General features: G+C 39.5%; 1 protein-coding gene across 5 annotated transcripts in view; it reads left to right on the forward strand.

Moving 5' to 3' along the window:
• Nucleotides 1-18189, forward strand: part of LOC108246794 (protein FAM184A) — a 49250-nt gene that overhangs the window by 20164 nt on the left and 10897 nt on the right. For all 5 annotated transcript variants that reach the window (XM_025010156.2, XM_025010158.2, XM_037973854.1 and 2 more), the window contains 9 exons: nt 2903-3025; nt 3112-3273; nt 6504-6625; nt 6766-6916; nt 13203-13317; nt 13765-13862; nt 16511-16664; nt 16901-17028; nt 17143-17327. In XM_025010156.2, coding sequence (XP_024865924.1) covers nt 2903-3025; nt 3112-3273; nt 6504-6625; nt 6766-6916; nt 13203-13317; nt 13765-13862; nt 16511-16664; nt 16901-17028; nt 17143-17327 — 1238 coding nt within the window. The remainder of the gene's footprint in view (nt 1-2902; nt 3026-3111; nt 3274-6503; nt 6626-6765; nt 6917-13202; nt 13318-13764; nt 13863-16510; nt 16665-16900; nt 17029-17142; nt 17328-18189) is intronic.

The raw sequence follows: 18189 nt of genomic DNA on the forward strand, positions 1-18189 counted from the left end.
CTGCTTTTGGCAGATTTCATATCTGTTTTATTGGTGCCAAATTGGATCATGTTTGGATCAGACAAAGGAGCAGTTGAGTCTGAACGAGACTATGAATGTTTGATTAGACAATCTCTTCACTGCCGACTGTCTAAACTTTTCAAACGTATTGATCTCTAAGTTTTTAGGGCTACAGGTGGAGATAAAAAGCTAAAAACAAAAAGGTGATACAGATAATCTGCTCTCTCAGGGCTCCAGACTCGCTGCTTTTTCAGTTTAGGTGTTTTGTAGTTCCTTTACCACCACAATATTTAAGGTCACATTCCTGTCATTTTCCATATCGATTGACAGTCACATAAAGGTGGTATCTCACTTGAGACTAGTTGGCGACTCAAAATTTTGTTTCTTTCTTTACTTTTATTTAGACAGGAAATCTCATTTACAAGACAGACCTGTAACACAGAACATCAATTACATAAAAATAACAACAAAATAATCTTAAAATGTTATCTTGACATTTAAAAGGGAGCAGAGATTAAACAACACCTAAAAACAAGAATGGGGCTGGACAATTTGAGTTTTTGCTGCAGTATGGAGATGGAGCAGAATGGTAAAAAGCCCTTGCAAATTTTCTCACTGAACTCTGACCAACATTGACCAACAAGCCGTGTGGCTGTGTTTCAGTTGCCTTTTATTTTGTGTCCACAGCTTGTGTATCTCCATTCCTGACCGTGCACATTTTTTTGTTGTCCAACTCTGCCCACATCATACCCACCCATGTATGATTTAATCAACTGGAGTGCACCTTTAAAATGAAGCTAGGCAGATTTGGACCAGATAAAATGAGTATTATTTATCATTAGCATGGTTTTCAGACAGGTTGGAGACGCAAAAGGCAGCTAGCCTTAACTTAACAGCTTTTTGTATTTATGCCACCTTTATTCCCACTGCAAGTTCAGGAAAGTCAAAAGTCTGACTTTCTTCAGAGGCACAAAGGCAACAAGGTGAACCAAAATGCTTCTCCTGAAAGTCCTCACTCGTTAGGATATAAAACTTGGCATCTTTCAGTTTCAATTCATTTTAAACTCTCTTCTCGTCTCCTGGCGTATTTTCCCCTTCCCGTAACTCTCCTGCACTTGTCATGGGCTCCTGTTTGCGATGCCCTTTGAAGCTGACTGCTAATTGGTTGATTAAATCCTGCCTCCCAGCCAGGCGAGCGCGGCGTGTGTTTCGAGATTCCCTTGAAGAGAGGGAAACGGAGAAAACCAACGGTGGGGATGATGGCTAAAGAAATATTACGTAAGCCTAAGCTGCTCTTTGCCTTTATCATATTTAGGTGGGTAATTTAAGAACCAGGAAGACAAAGACCTAGAAATAAAGACAGAAATGCTCATTTAAAATAAAACAAAGATGACAACAAAACATTAATGAGTTTCTCATCCGTTCTAAAAATGTGTGGTGTAATAATTCATAGCTCACCAAATGAGACAATAGAATAGAGACAATTCATTTGTTTTTCTAATTACTCTGCCGTTCACCACTCAGCTGGGGATTTAGATGAATTTAGTTTTAGATGCAACTTAAAATTTGTTTTTATTGTTCAAATAATTCTGAACTGAACTAAAATTCTGAAATACACATAAGAGTTTCCTAAAGCCCAACCTTCAAATGTTCTTTGTATGTTTTTTGAAGCATTTTTGTTTTTTTTTTTGTTAGTAAAAATCTGCTAAATCTCACAATGGAGAGGCTTAAATTATTGTTTTCATGATGGCTCATCAGAATCCAGTGTCTTAAAAGACAAAATACATTTTTTTTAAAGTAAAACACTGGCTAAAAGCTAAGAATAAAGGAGGTTTTAAAGCACAAAGTTTTTTTAAGGATTTGAAGACTACTTCATTCACTTCAATTACTAAGTTCATAAATAAAGGTAAATATTTCAAGTATAAACGTAAAAAAAAAAAAAAAGTCAGAGCCGTGATGACCTGATCGTGCTGAACGTTTTGATATAAAATGGAGGAAAGACAAAGTGATTTCTGTAAAACCAGGGGTTCTTTATTGTTTCTTCACATTATACAAAAAGTAAGAAGCTCATGGAGACAACTAGTTCATTAAAAATGTTTGTAAATTACACACCGGAATAAAATATATATGCTCATTTCAGTTCACTGCACCAAAAATCACACAAACGAATCAAATTTTAGAATCCAGCACTATTAATTACATTGATTAAATGCATAAAACAAAGCGGATACCCCAGGATGAACAGAAAATGCTGCGTTTGAGCCATTTAGCATCTGATGTTGCAGTGAAAACAAGAGGAGGCATGGAGTTAAGAATATAAAATGAATTGTTGCACATTAAAGCTGCATTCAGAGCTAAATTATTGACATCTTCAGTTTTTATTATAAGCAAAAACAAGACTGTATTAGCAAGGAGGACAAATGTCTTTAGTCATAAAGTAGGACATATGGTGAATTTATCAGGACTGAGCAAAAAAGGGAGAGAAAGATTTTCTAAAGAAAAAAGAAAATCAGAGAAAGGATTTGATGCTGTGGTTTGAAGGATTAAGGGAAGTGGTCGGTTCGATGCCCTTTTAAGTGTAAATGACAGCTCACGTGTCTTTTCTTCATCCTGTCACACTCAGCAGCAGCCGTGACTCCGTTTTACTCCACAAATGGGATTTCCAGCAGCTAACCTTTTCCCTGCAGGTTATATTTTTGGTGCATTTCAGAGGGAAAAGGGCCTCTGGGCTTTCACAGTCCCTGCGTGAGGTGATAATTTGTGTATCCGGGGATCACAATGTGGAAGGAAACTCTCGTTTTTTATGGTCCACTTATGCTAATCAAATTCCACAGCTTCTGTACAGCTGACCCTCCTGGTTTTCTCAGCGTCTTTCATCTTCATCCGTTCTCTTCCTCTCCAGAAAATGAGCCAGGAGTTTGAGATTAAACGCCTGTCGTTAGAGGAGCAGAGAGACCGTCTGCAGCAGCAGCTGGACAACCTAAAGGAGGAGCTGACGGCCAAGGTCAACATGGCCAATCAGGAAGTATGAACCCCTTCCTTTCTTACACGATTTCCCCCTTTTTTTTTGACCGGTTGGATGTTTTTTAATGATGATTTGTCTTTCCTCAGGTGTCCCACCTCCAGGAGCTGGTGAGAGAGGGGGAGCAGAACCTGGGTTCGTCTCAGACGCAGATCTCCTGTCTGAAGGAAACTCAGGAGAAACTCCGGATCGAGCTGGATGCAACCAGAGCCCGAGTCCGAGAGACCAGCAACCTGCTCACTGACCTGCAGGTGGGCATTTTAAACAAAAACGCTTAAAGACGGCTCAGTGTTTTATAACCTAAAATGTAGCGGGTTGTAGCTGAGAGTCACTAAATGTTTTTTAACTGTGTTAGCAAAATATTTCATGAGCCACTAGATGAATTTCAATGAAGCTTTCAATAAGTAATCACTAGATGCACATCTACAACTGATTAAGGTGGCCGCCACAGCCAGCTTACTTTTGGAAACCCAAAAATAACTACAACTCTGTCGGTTTTACAGATATTGACCTAAAATTTGTCCGAGAGTCAACCTCAAGACATACTCTGAGTGGTAATGGATCATGAGAGGTCTTTGTTTAAAATTTTGGCTTGCAAGGCAGGGAGTGAAGTCCATTTCTTCAAGAGGTGCTCCGTTCATAAGTGGTGTTAATTCCCGAAGCAAAGGAAGAGGATAAAGCTGCACATAATAAATAAATTAGATTGTGTTTACTCCTGTTTTATGCATCAACCTGAGCGCAAAATTACCCAGATTTGTAGCCTTTTTGAGTACAAAACGGTTGGTTTACACTTCCTTCCTACACTTGATTCGGTTTAAACTATTTGATTGGCAAACCGTCGTCGTTTGATTTCAAGTTCGGTAAGTTTGGAGATGATGGCGCAAAGACGCCTCCTGGAACCGAAAGAGGAGGATGAGGAGGAGGGTGAAACGAGGGGGTTTGAGATGCATTTTGAGAGCAGAAGAGCAGGAAACGAGGGGAAACGAGTGCTGCGCTGGAAGGCCAGCTGTGAGATAACGATGATGAGACCATTATGAGCCGAGTGGTCCCGTGTTTGAAAGAAACCCCTTCGGTTTGAGACAAGAGGAGTTGTTTGGTGCAGGAGGTAGGATCTGCGGTAAAACGGTGGCTATTTTACCTTGTGAAACATGTTTCTCATGAACAAATGAAAAGATAAATGAGACTGACGTGGAACAACTGAAGGAAAACCGAACTGCGAGCAGAAAAAGCTGCGATGTGGAGAGCGGAGACGGCGAATGGGGGGAGAAAAGAAAAGCAACAATTAGCTGAAATTGCAGTGGTCTGCTTTTCTTTTTACCAGCGCTTCCGCCTATGTAAAGAAAAAAAAGATTTGGATTTTAAAAACTTGAGCCGAGCGTAGGATTTGACCTTTTTTTTATTTCCAATCGGAGCTCATTGTGGCTCAGTCAGAACCAGCTGAGGCCGGAAATTTAGACCATTTATTGTTTCGCAAGGAAGGAATCTTGTCACTTTTCCAGAAGAAACAGATAAAATAAGCTTCAAAGATATAATTAGACTTTCTTTGTCACTGTTAAGAAAAACTATATACAATTCAAACTACCTTCTGCTCAATAACTCTTGACAGATGACTTTTGTTTCAGTTCATAACCAGCTGTTCCATATGTGAATCCAAGCAGCTGCACCAGAAAGATCTCTGTAAATTCAGCAGAACTTTCTCTTCTTAACACATAAATCATCACAACCTTTATGACAAACTGTGATTTATGACACTTAGAACCACCTGGTATACATCTCCTGATATAAAACAGATCAAATAAACTCTAACAGTCAAAAAAATATCATTCTTTGTTATTTGAAGTCTAAATACATAAAGTCGCCTAGAGTTAACTTTATTTGGTGGAGGTTTAAACTTTAATTCAGATCCTTTAAAGTGGAAATATGTGGAAAGGTTAGAAACAATAAACATCTTACCTGTTCCAGATGGCTCTGAACTAAGTTGAATTCAGACGAGCTAACGGCTAATCGCAGCGAGACCAAGACCTCAGTGGAAAGCTGCCATCTCAAAAACCTTTAAAGTAGTTTTTGCAAATTCTATTTTTAAACCTTAATAGTAGCATTAATTGTGCATCACACAGTTATTCCAGCAGAAATATGATGATAATGCTAAAACTAGTTACCGCTGCTGCAAATTAGGCTTGCAAATAGCCATGCAATTCTATGTAAATAACTGTGTTTTAGCTACAAGTTAAAACTGGCAAAACAGGAACTAAAAGCTGTAATTAGCAAATAGAAGCTAAAAGCTAAGACTAGCAAAACAGTAATTAAAACCTATGACCAGTAAAAATATAACTAAAGGCTAAAATGAGCGACAAAGCAGGTTAAAGCTAAAATGATCAGAACAGTAGCTGCAAGCTGAAACAAACAAAACAATAAATATAAAAGCTAAAAATGAGAAAGAACTGAAGTAGATTTCAGAGCGTTTTTTTTAAGGATTCAGGAGTTTTTCATGTTTTCAGGAGTTCTGAATGCATTTCTACGAGGAAAAATACAGAAATAAAGTTAAATGATTTCAAAAGTATCGAAGTTATAAACCAAAAGTCGTATGAGTTGAACGTTTTGATAGCTGAAATGTCTGAAAGTATTCAACAGAAGAAACTATTAACTGGAAAACAATAGTGTGAACACTTGACTCAGCATTCACACTATTAAAGTTCATAATTACTTCCTCCACAAAGCCCGTAAGAAGAAATCTGTATTTAATAAAGGCGGTTTATTGGGTTTGAACCAAACTGAAATGTCCTGCAGAGTCTCAAGCCTGTCAGACTCAGCACTGCAAAAACAAACAACAACAACAACATAAAGATGTTAAAGTAAACACAGAATTATCTACATGTGAATTCACTTCATCTTCAGCATCACTGCTGTATTCCACAACAAATAAGACAGACTCTAAATAAACTGCTTCCATCCAAAAGTGAGTTTCTCTTGCATGAAAACACCAGACTCTAAATCATATTTAGAGCCACTGAAATGGCAGATGATTATAATTTGGGCTCCCAAGCAGTGGAGTCTGGATCGAAGCACTCATGCAAGCTTTTTCTCCTCACAGCCAGAAATTAGAGCGTTTAAAGGTCTTTTTAACGAGCTCTTCGGCGCATAAGCCCCGGATCCTCTTCAGCTGACCTGATGAAGTCCGCTTCCAAAGCAACACATTATTAATGCCCCGCAGCTACTGCGTTATGAGGAGCTGCGAAGGTGGGGATGATGGGATGAGTCACCCAGCTGCTGCTGCTGAAATGGGCCGTGTGGTCAGAGACACACGTGGTGGTAATTTTAGTCGCTTCAGATTATTATTATTACTATTAATATTAAAGCATTTTGTTTGACTAGAACCTTCAGCAGCCAGGCTAGATTTTTTTAATCTTGTTGTGTTTATTTCAAAATGTGTTTTGATGTAGGATATGTTTACCTCGGCTGAGATCGGTGCCTTTGTTCGCAGGAGGAGATCGAGACCCAGAAACAGCAGCATGATGCCAGGGTGATGGCCATCAGGACCGAGGAGAAACAGAAGATGGACAAGATGGCTGATGACTTGGATCAGAAATGGAGAGATGCGCTGCGGTGAGGCAAAACTCCTCCCTGACTCACTTTCTTTGTTTCCTGAATCATTCCTCACCTTCCTTTCACAGCTGCGCTTCTTCTCGTCAGTTTTCCAAGGACACACGAGGTTAGCAGATGTCCTCCCGTGTGTCTTTCTGCAGGGAGGAGGTGCGCTTGCTGAGGGACGAGTTGACAGAGGAGTACGAGGCCGACAAACAGGCGTCGCTGACTCAGCTGTCCCAACAGAAGGAGCTGGAGATGATGGCAGCACGAGAGGGCTGGCAGAGGAAGGTCGAAGACCTGCTGGAACAGGTGGGTTCGGCTGATTTCTACCCTGTGAAAACATCTTTGTCCTTCTTCTGCCTCAGAAGCTGCAAATGGGACAAGAGATTTTCAAACCGCTGAATTTTGGCGTGTTGCATTTCAGAAAACATAGAAAGCCACGCAGATATGTCTGTGGTGGACCGTATCAGCTGATAGGTTTCATATAAATCTGACCTTACTAAATCCTTTTATTTCCAAATTCAGTTATTAGTTTTATAAACTCCATGATTTCTGATATAACCATACTAAGTGTGTTGTTATGTGGTGAAAAAGGAAAATGTTCAAAAATTGAAAGAAATTTGACAAATTTTAACAAAGAAATCCAGTCAGAGATTTTTCAGATCAGCAAAACGACTAATAATTTACTAAAGTTCTTAAAACAGAGGCTAAAAGCTAAAATTATCAAAACAGAAGTTAGAAGTTAGAATTATCAGAACGTTAGCTAAAAGCTTAAGTTATCAAAATAGTGTCTAAATGCTGAAAATATCAAAACATCAGCTAAAAGCTAAATCCATCAACACCATCTAAATGCTAAAATAAGCAAAAGAGAAGCTAGAAGTCAAAATCAGTAAAACAGTAGATAAAAGTTAAGATGACCAAAACTGGTGAAAGGTAACATCATCAGAAAAGTAGCTAAAAGCTAAAATTATCAAAACGGCAACTAAAAGCTAAAATGACCTAAACAATAGCTCAAACCTAAAACTAACAAAACAACAGCTAAAAACTAAAATGAGCAGCTCAGTAGCTAAAAGTTTAACTGACTGAAACAGTAGCTAAATGCTGAAATTATCAGAATGGCAACTAAAAGCTAAAATAAACAAAACAGTAGCTTAAAGCTATAGCCAGCAGTAAATAACAAGGATAAATTTCAGCCATAAATAAGTTCAAAAGCACCTTTCAGATCTGCAGCGGTTCAAGAGAATCCAGTTAAGATTCCTGTTTAATTCTCTGCAATAATTAGCTTTTTCCCCACTGCCTCTGAGCCAAATGAACAGAAATAACACATCTTATTAAGCTTCTGCTGACAAGAACATATTCTTCCGTTCATCGCTGCTTTGTTGAACACAATACCGCTCAGGCTTTTATCATTTTTTTACTGCGATGTCATAAAACTCACTGAGAACCCACAGCTTCTCACTTCTGTAGAAAATGGTGGTCATTTTCAGTGATTACTGTATGGGAAATAAAGGGAAATGCTCATTTTGGTCCAGCTCACTGTGTTAGAAAGCATTTTTTATCTCTTCTGACACTTTAAGCATTTAAGTCGATGACCTTTGACCCCCCAGTTGCGCTTCGGGAGCCCATCTGAGTGGCAGCTTCGCCTGATGTCGAAGCGTGCCGTCTTTCTGAAGGAACTCGCAGGCTTCCCTCCGGGTTTCATTTCCCTCCATGTGAAATGAAATGAAGACTAAAATTACAAACATCTTCGGCGCCTTCTTTTTAGGATTTGTCTTGAACCGATTAGAAGATTGCAGATTGAGCTTCACAAATGTAGCTATAAATCAGTCAGTTTTACAAGTATTGAACTAAAATTTGGTGTGGTAGTAGCTGAGAGTCATCCCAATCATGTTCTATGACCTCTTAGTTTAAAACTGCATTGGACAAAATGCTAACATTAGGAAAGAAATTAACTTTATTTCATGTTGTTTGTTTTTCTGCACTTTCTTCACATAAATACTTCTTGGTTTTAGTTTTCCCCAAAGCGATATTTCTTGTGACCTTATGCATGCTGCACTGAAACACTCCACACACACACACACACACCAGCTGAAGAAGCATGTGTGTGTTTGAAATTAATGCATTAGTTGTCCCTATCTTTGAAGCCCCAGTCTTTTCTAATAGAAATGAAAACCTGTAGCGGCAGGAACTGTTCAGGTTGTTTCAAACTCTCGGCGGCAGCAGAGACGAAACCGTTTCATGGTGGGCCGAAAGCTCCGCCCCTCGCCTGCTTGGACTCCCGCTCGCGGTGAAGTGAATAGCCTCCGGGTAATTCCCAGCTCCATTGAGTCACAGCCGACGCTTCAAAGAGGCCCAGCTGAATTATGCCAAAAAAACGCTGGCAGCCCCAGATAAATATTCTCTGTCGAGTTGGAGCCAACCACCTCCAAGTCCAGCTTGGCAACTTTTCAGACGCTTCCCCCCCGCCTCCCCCTCCTACCGGATCCATGACTCACTGAGAAGTTGAAGAACATTCTGACATTTGAAGACCTGTTCGGGATGCTTTTGTTATTTTCGTCAAAACATTTCTATGCGCTTAAGGATAGCAATATTTTAAATGCATGAACCGGTGCGTGAGTGTTATCGTCTTTGACGTCCAACGAGTGCAGCTCAGATAAACCTGCAGGATGTTGTCCTGATTAATTCGAAACTTATTTTTTTCCCAGTTTTTCACCAACAGATTTCTGTCACATAAACTACGAAAAGCAGCTGTTTTTTTGTGTTTGTTTGTTTTTTTACAATAAGGAAGTTGGACACAAATCATTTCAGTTAGTTAAACTGAAAAATGACTGAGTATTTTCTTGAAATTGTTCTTGCTGGGTTAGTTGTGGAAACTGTGTTTTGTGTGAGTCGGAGCACAAAATGTTGCCGTTTTAAACTGAACACGCAGAGAAGCAGACAACAAACAACAAACGGCGTCACAAGCCGCGTACCTTAGATTACAATGTGTGCATTTGTATGAAAGTGTGTGTTTTGTCTCTTTAAAAAAGGCTTTTTATTTTACTAACATGATGCATACAGTGAATACATATTCATCTATTCTCTGTCCTTTCCAGACACTGGATGCATCCATTCATTCTCTCCCAAATATAAAGTCCAAATCTCAGCTTCCTCCAGCTCCTCCCAGACCATCTGGGACATGGAATCCCTTGAACTTTATGTCCACTTTCTGTTCTGGGAGGTGGGGACATCTCTCCAAACGTCCTCTTTCACAGTCCTCCGTTCTTGGATCCCTTTGGGTCCTCCAAATCTGTCCTGTTGTTCCCTGCCCACCATCAGGGAGTCAGATTTAAAAAATCTGCTCCTCTCTTCACCTCCTGAGACTCCAGAACAGACTTTATGTTAGAATAAACTACTTTAAAGCTAGTTGTTGACCTTTGGACCATTTAATTTTATAATTAAAGATCTGACATTCCTTGAAGGACTGCACATCTCCTGCTGCCTTTCATGTTTTAGAGTAAAATCATCTTCTTTTGAGAAATGATGGAGATGAAAATTAAATTCTGTGCGCAAGATTTCTTAAAATGTGTAGCCCTCAAAGCACGTGTTGTGGGTGGCTCTCATCTGCTACCAGACTAAACTGTAGCTGAATATCTGTAAAATTTACTAAGTTGTTGCCATTTTTGTGTTGGCAAATGTCAATTAGCTATAGCAGCCATCTTGGGTTGAAAATGAAAGAATTTTAGAAAAACGTGTGAAACAAAAGTTAAAAATAAGTTCAAATATCCATAAGATTTGACTTATGAGATATATTAGCCACCATTTCAGCGTGTTCAAACCAATATTAGTAGAAGTAGACAGTATTCAGTAAAAACTAAACTGGTCCAGACATGCAGTTTAAATGCAAAAGAAGTTATTTACTGAACATGAAAGACCTTAGGATGTGCTGTCGTTATCTATAATGACTTCTTTTTCATTAGGATGTTTTCATTAAAAGGCTCTAACTCCAGGCTGCTGCTGGTGTGTGTAGGTGTTTGTGCTTGAGAGTGTGGTTAATTACAACTTAGAGGCTCTGAGGTTTCTGAAGATATTTGCTTAATCTCGCGCGTCCAGCTATTTTGCCGTAAATTTGAAAATGATTTGCTCGAAGCAGGAAGGCGAGCAGGTCAGCTGTCTGTCTTTTTTTTTTTTTTTTTAAATCTTTTGCCAGTGTAGAAGCTCAAAAACCTGATCCTAGACCCCGCTCCTCATCCTCTCGTTTTAAATCCATCTTACCTTACAGCTCCTAATGTCGTGGTTCTACAGCTCTAAATCCTGCTGGGATTTAACCGGGAAGAGTGGCGGGTGAAGGAGCGGAGCCGGCTCTCTGAGGGACTTCTGCCAGTCACAGCCACAGCCACTAACAGCTTCCCAAAACTAAAGCCAGTTGGCTTTTTTTTTTTATATTTGGCTAAATGTGCTGTCGCTCGATGACTGTCTGCCTGTCAGCTCACTGACTGGAGCGGCAAAATCTCCACAGCTCAGCTGGTATCTGTGTGACGGTATCACCACCAGTGTCGAGAAGCCTCCACCGTCTCACAGAGCTCAAAGCTGTCTGCTGAGAAAAGGCTCTCATCTGAGGATTACAGAGTGAGGCACATGCAGGAGGAAGAACAAAGACACTGTGATGGTGTTGACCTAATTCGGTGCGAGCCGCCATTTGAGCGGCGTGTATTTCTTTAACAACAGAAAAGTCTGCACATTTTGTCTACAGTTTACAGATTTGAGCATGCAAAGATGTCCGTGTTTTCCCACTCAGTCTTGACCTTGTGCTGCCCACTTTGCTGCTCCTGGTTTTCACACCATCAGAAGAGTGTTTTCTAGTTGAGCACTCCCATCACTGACAGTTACACAAAACTGAAAAGAAAAATGTTCCAGACTTGAAACATTCAGGAGTCAGACATTGCAGTCCGACTGATACCATGATAAGTACCAGTTGATTGTTGCAAATCAACTGGTTTTAAGATCCTGCATCTATCAGTCATCAGTGACTGGGAGGATGAAAAATGAAAACGACTTGAGATCACCTCAGAAAAGGTTTTATTACACTGCTGGTTTGGTATAAAGAAGCCCCTGCAGAAAAAAAACAAAACAAAAAACCCCACGAATATCTGGATGTGTAATCTTTGTTTATTGTTTACTGTTCTGAGTACAATACATAATGCAGACCAGTACGTACCAGCAAAGTACTATGTATGTACATGATAAGTACCTGAAGATATACTCAGTAAGTACCAGGTACATACTCAGTGGTAGGCACCACATACAAGTACAGAGTACTAACGCTGTACTTAAGTACCAAGTATATAGTCAGTAAGTACCAGGTATGTACTAAGTGGCGAAAGCAGGTATAATTACCAGGTAAGTACTCAGTACTTGGATACCTTGTATATACCAGGTACAAATACTGTGTACAAATTCTGTACTTAAGCACCAAGTACCAGGTGTGTACTCCGTAAATACCAGATACAAAGGTAAATATCAAGGTTAATACAAAGGTAAGTACCAAGGCACGTACAAAGGTAAGTACAACGGTAACTACCTGATACCAAGTACCTGTAGCTACCTGGTACTTAAAACATTCTACGGGGGGTATAGAGGCTAAGCCAAGGCTTTACCCCAAGGTGGTACACCGGGGTAAAGCTGACATGCTACATTATCCGCTGATTTAAAATCAGAGCCGTCCTTGATTTTAGTGCAGGTATTCCATTTATTTTCCATGATTCCTGCCAGTAATCATCATATTTCCTTTTACAACATGTCAGTCCTCCAATATGTTGACAGAATCACAGCATTCATAAGCATTGATTGTTTTCTGCGTTCAACGTGGAGTTAGCGGTCAAAAAACTGTTTCCCCCTTCCGGGTTGAACACACCTGTCCCTTCAACAAAGGCTCCAACCTAAATAGACCACTGACTGATCACGTGACCCAACACCATTCAGAAATACAGTTATTCATAATCTGCTCCTACAGGGGGTGTGTCTATTGTGGACAGAGCTGAATGCTACACAGCATTGGTCCTGTTCAGTTTAATCTTACTGATCTGTAATTGTAACGTGCAGCTGTAATGATCAGAGCTACCCTTTTTTTATTTTTAGGAAGCAAATATTCAAACGTGTCTCAGGTGATACAAAAACAACATCCGATCGAGCCAAAACGAACCACTCACCCCCCAACCTGACAGTAGATGCAGAACAGAAGCCTTTCAGAAGAAGTGTGTCAGTTTCTTAGTTTTTCATCAGTAAAATAAAATAAACATCAAAACATTTTGTCACTTTGGTCAGTTATTTAAGTGTGAAGTTTTTGGCCAAATCTCACCGTTTCTTCGTTCCTTGGTGGTTGTGAACAAATGGGGCTCCATAGTGATTTGACAGCATTACCTTTTTTTTTTGAGTTAATGTGGGAGCGATGTCTGAGCTGTAGTGTTTTGCGACTGTATGTGTACCAAAGCTAACAGCACCATAGAAAATTATGTGAACGAGGCTAACACTAGAAGAACCCATTACATTTTCCATGAGAGAAGAATGATGTCAGTATGTTCATTTAGTTTTTTTTTTTTTTCTTTTTTCTGTCCAGATCTCTCTGCTGAAACAGTCCCTGGAGCTGCAGTTGACTCAGTCTCAATCCGCTCTCCAGCAGCTGCAGTCACAGTTCAACCAGGAGAGGGAGCTACTGAGCCAACAGCTTAGAGGTAAACTGAACTGTTCCAGTCCTGGTCCTTGAGGGTCACCGTCTTGCATGTTTTAGTTGTTTCCCTGCTCTTCGGCAGGTCTTGAAGTTCTGCAGAAGCCTGTTAATCCCTCATTCATCCAAACCAGGTTCGTCAAAGCAGAGAAACATTTAAAACACGAAGGGTAGCAGCCCTCAAGGACCAGACCTCTGATCTTAACTGATTCATGCCTAAAGTCACCCTAAACAGTACCTCTTAGCAATCATGTTTAGATATTTTTTTGATTATTTTGAAGTGATTAATAGGGTCGACTGTTGAATTATGCAGTTGTCACATTTTGCTCAGCGGCGTCGGCTCCGCTGCTGTGCGGCTGAAACAGATTGTCGTATCGTCTGTCTCAGTGAGGGGAATTGAAACATGTCTGCTTCTGATGTGTAACGATGCAAACGATCATGTTTCTGTTTGCAGAGATGCAGAGAGAACATCAGAGGAGGGAGCATCGATTGCAGGAAGCTCACTGCTGTGCCCTCAGCACCATGGAGGAGGCCCGACAGCATCAGATAAGAGTACGACACACACCCACACACACACACTTATCTATAAACAGCCACTCTTTCTCTTGAACTTTGCCTCAAAAACACTCTTCTTTGGAGCATTATGTGTTCATTTATGCACCAAAACAGATCAGGCTACATTTCTGAGTGCAGCCGCAGTTTAAAAAATGTTGAATAAAATAAAAGCAATAAAATAATAATAAAAGCAGTGGTTCTTATGGTGTTATTATTCTTAAAAGCACTGAAAAATGTATAGCTGGCAGTCGTTAAAACTGATTCATAAAAGATTTGAAGGGACACCAGTAAAAGTGATTAAATAGTGTAAATTATGCTCCCATCTTTCTTTAAGGGAGTCCCATTTCCTTCTATCGATGAATAAATTACCAGCTATGTTTTTCTTCAGAAATGCTAGCCAACTTTTCTTATGTTTACCCAAAACTCTACTATTTGGTAAACGTTTGTAGTCCATGAAATTGGACCAAAAATAATAAACTTGGTTAATAAAGTCAAAACACTTGTACTTAATATTGCATGCTTTAAGAATTTTTAAATCCGGTTTTCTGTTAAGCCTAAGAATGATCAAAATATTACCAATTAAATTTCCAGAAGATGTCCATCTGCACCATCCTCCTAATTATACCATTCTTAAATATCAGTCGCAGGCGGCACAAAATCACTCAGAGGGCCGCAAATGGCTTACGTGCCACACTTAGGACACCCCTACTCAAACAGCTTAAAAAAGGCTGTTAGCTTTAGGTGTTAGCGGGGTGAACTCTGTCGAGTGTTTGGATTTTAAATGTCTAATTAAAAGGTGGGCTTGAATGTAGCCCCGAGAGATACTCGAACGCTAACCGCTGCAGGAATTAGCTGGGCTGCTCCCATTTTATTGTTTAAAATACTTTATTTTGTACTGTACCCCAGACATGTTGGCACGATACAGCTCAGCGGCTGATTTATTACGGCTGCCGGCCATATTGCAGCACAGCAGATGTTAAACCATCTGTTAGGTCAACAATGGAGATCAGGAGCTGTGGCTGATCAATGAAAAATACCCTGATTGGTACTCAAGACATCCTTGTATTTAATACTTATGAATACAGATGTGTATTTATCATCTGGGTCTAAAACTAGATATCTATTGATAGTTTAGTAGTTGTTTACATGTCCAAAAAGGCTCACTGTGACCTGTCTTAAATGGAATATAAGTTAACCGTTTTGAATATAAAAATAAAATAAAAGAACAGTTTGCACCTTTAACTAAAAAATTGTCTGTTCAGAGTTTATTTAGCTGCTTGACCTGTTTGCGCAGCAGTAACCTGTATTTCAGTGCAGGTGTTATTAGCTCACCTATCAGCTCAGTAACTCGCCTATCAGTGTGTGAGTGAAATACTTGGGATGTTGAGTTTTGAATGTCCTCACATTGTGACCTTTCAGATAGTTTTAACACTTTCAGGGGGCAAATATGAAAAGAAGAGTGGGAGCCAAAGACTTCATGCACAAGAGAGAAAAATAGCTGGATTTGTAAAATTCACTCCAGACACTGACTTAAAATATTCAGAGTTAACATCAGGCTGAATTAGTTAATCATAAAATTCTGTTGTGTTAGATTTTGACCTTTTATAGTACAGCTAAAATTAACTTTTTGGTACAAAATGTGCAGCTGCTCTTACTTTGCTGTCTGTGGTGAACACGAGAGGAGCTAAACATCTTTATGAAAGTGCTCAAAAGTCAAAAACGACTGACCTCTAATTTGAGACTTTATTCTGAAATTATTTCATACTTAGAGCAATCTGAGGCCTCCTTTAACCTGGAGAATGCAAATGGTTGCTATACTTTTATCAATTTAATCTACTATTTATAAGTAGAAGAGTATTTTTTTATGTTTTATTTTTTCTCCAATTAGAGGGAGCATCTCTATCAGCAACAAAATCACCTAAAAAGTTCAAACTTGCTGAGCCTTTAGTTCCTCTGCTTTAGTTCTCCGCTGTAAATTGAATTAAAATAAGAGTTTATTGCTGGGTTTATCATTAAAGATGTAGTGTAATCACACTGCAGGCAGAAACATGAGGGTTTTTATTGTCCTGCTGAGCAAAAAGGACCAATAAACGGCTTGAATGGAGGTTTTAGTTGTCCTTTAAGACATTGTGGAAAACAGAAAAGAGTTCAGTTTATGGATAAAAACATGACAAATAGATTGGAATTTAGTGGGAACAAAAATAGATAAACTTAAGGCTATTTAGTGCAGTTAATTAGCATAAATAAGCTACATTCACAGTGGAAGGATAATCCTGTACTGCTGGAGCATTTATAGACTCTGTGAGCCTTTTCAAGGGAATAAATGAATAAGTTTACCTTAATGATGACCTAATTCCTGTTTACAGGCTTTAAGAATAAAATCTTTGTATTTATCAGTGTTAATCATCATTCTGCCAGTGTAAAACAGTGTTCCAGTTGCTTTTGTCCAATTTGAACACATTGCCTATAATTGTTTGCCCTTTTTTCTAAAGCTTCATGAAAAAGAAATATTCTTTTTCAGCTAACTTTCATTTATCTCAGTCAGCATGTTTGTGAGAGGAACAAGGAGGCAACTTAAAAACTAGAACTAAGCCATGACAATCAATTTGCGTCCTTTGCTTTCCCTCCTCTCTGCCCTCTGCAAGGCCCTGGAGGAGCGTCTGAAGCAGGAGCAAAGGGAGGAGGTTCACGCTTTGAAGGAGGCCCACAGGAGGACGTTAGAAATCCTCCGGCAGCAGTCCGATCAGGAGCTGCAGACGCTCAGATACGAGCTGGAGGACGAGGGGAAAGCAAAGCTGGGTAAATGATAAAAGTAGCTTGTCCCTGAAGCTGCTGTGGTCTAACCACACTGGTGGCTTCAATTTACAGAAAACTCGCTCTGCCTTCAACAAGGATGTCCCTATTTTTATTAGTTTAGGCAGATTTAACTGTGATTCTTCAGTGATTTTATCAAACGTTTTTCCCTGTAATCATTGCCTCGTGTGATTCTGCAGTGCTGATGCTCTGAGTTAACCCGTCTTGTCTCCGCTTGGCAGCTTCTCTTCGAGCAGAACTGAACCACCTCCACGCTACTGCCATCGAGCATCTGAAGCAGATCCACCTTAAAGAAAACAACACCGCCAAAAGGGAGCTGGAGAAAGCAATGGAGCACAGCCACAAACAGGTAACTGCCTGCAAAAAAAACTCCTCCACGCTTATCAAACCTTTCAGGTCGCCCTTTTTTTTTTTTTTTTTTTTTCTTGAATAATCTCACTCTTCTTGTTTTTGTTTGTTTAAGGAACAGGAGCTCCTCGTTCGGTTATCTGACCTCCAAGGAGAGTTGTGTTCCCGTAGCAACCGCATCACCGACCTGGACCACGAGATCCACTCTCTTAATGAGACTATCGACACGTTGACCCGAGAGCTGGAGCTGAAAGGCAAAGAGGTGCTGCGAGTTCGGAGTGAAGCCAACCACCAGATAAGGTAGAAACACAGGAGGGCAAATTCACCAAAAACCTTGCATGGCGATGTGTCATATGGGAAATACAGTCTGAACCTTGACTCAGCAGAAATTGACTGATCTTACACTCATTTCTGAACAGCTCATAATTAAACACAAAATCCAGGGAAGTGTTTATGAAACAGGAAGTCCTAAAGGAAGTGCAGCAAATCACTGAAACTGAGCTGCTTGAAAAGATCTGAAAAAGAAAGATCAACAAAATAACAGCCAGTGACGCATTATTAAGATCTCTTGCATCAACCTTTGCTTTTTCTGTTAATCCTCATATTCTTTAAATTCATTTTGCAGCAAAAGTTATAGTCTAGCTAACATCCAAACCCTAACACCATTAAAATAAACCAAAAGAAACAATGAATATGTCATTTATACTACATTTACAGACATAATAAACCCAAATAGTTCATGTTTTCACTCTTAAACTTAATTTAATACACACCCCTAAATGAAGTTCAGGCTTGCATCACATTTTGAAAACTGTGTTATTAGAAAGAGGGGATATCATAATAATTAGGGCTACACAATATATTGAAAATTTACTGTCATCGCAATGTCAGACTGCGCAACATCGATATCAGAAATACAGTAAATCATATTTCAAGTACCTCCCACTGGGGAGAAAACATGAGGAAAAGGCCATGAATGAGGAAAACTTGTCAAATTAAATAATAATATTGCACATTGCAAGTTTTTCTGGTACCACGCAGGCCTAATATAAAATAAAATATCATGTAAAGATGATTCAAGAGGCTGCTCATTAATACAGCTCATGGTTCTGACTTAAGTTTTATTTTTTTATAAATTTCTCTTAATTTATCTGTCACTTTA

This window comes from Kryptolebias marmoratus, linkage group LG23 (assembly GCF_001649575.2).
Source record: "Kryptolebias marmoratus isolate JLee-2015 linkage group LG23, ASM164957v2, whole genome shotgun sequence".
Taxonomy (NCBI): Eukaryota; Metazoa; Chordata; class Actinopteri; order Cyprinodontiformes; family Rivulidae; genus Kryptolebias; species Kryptolebias marmoratus.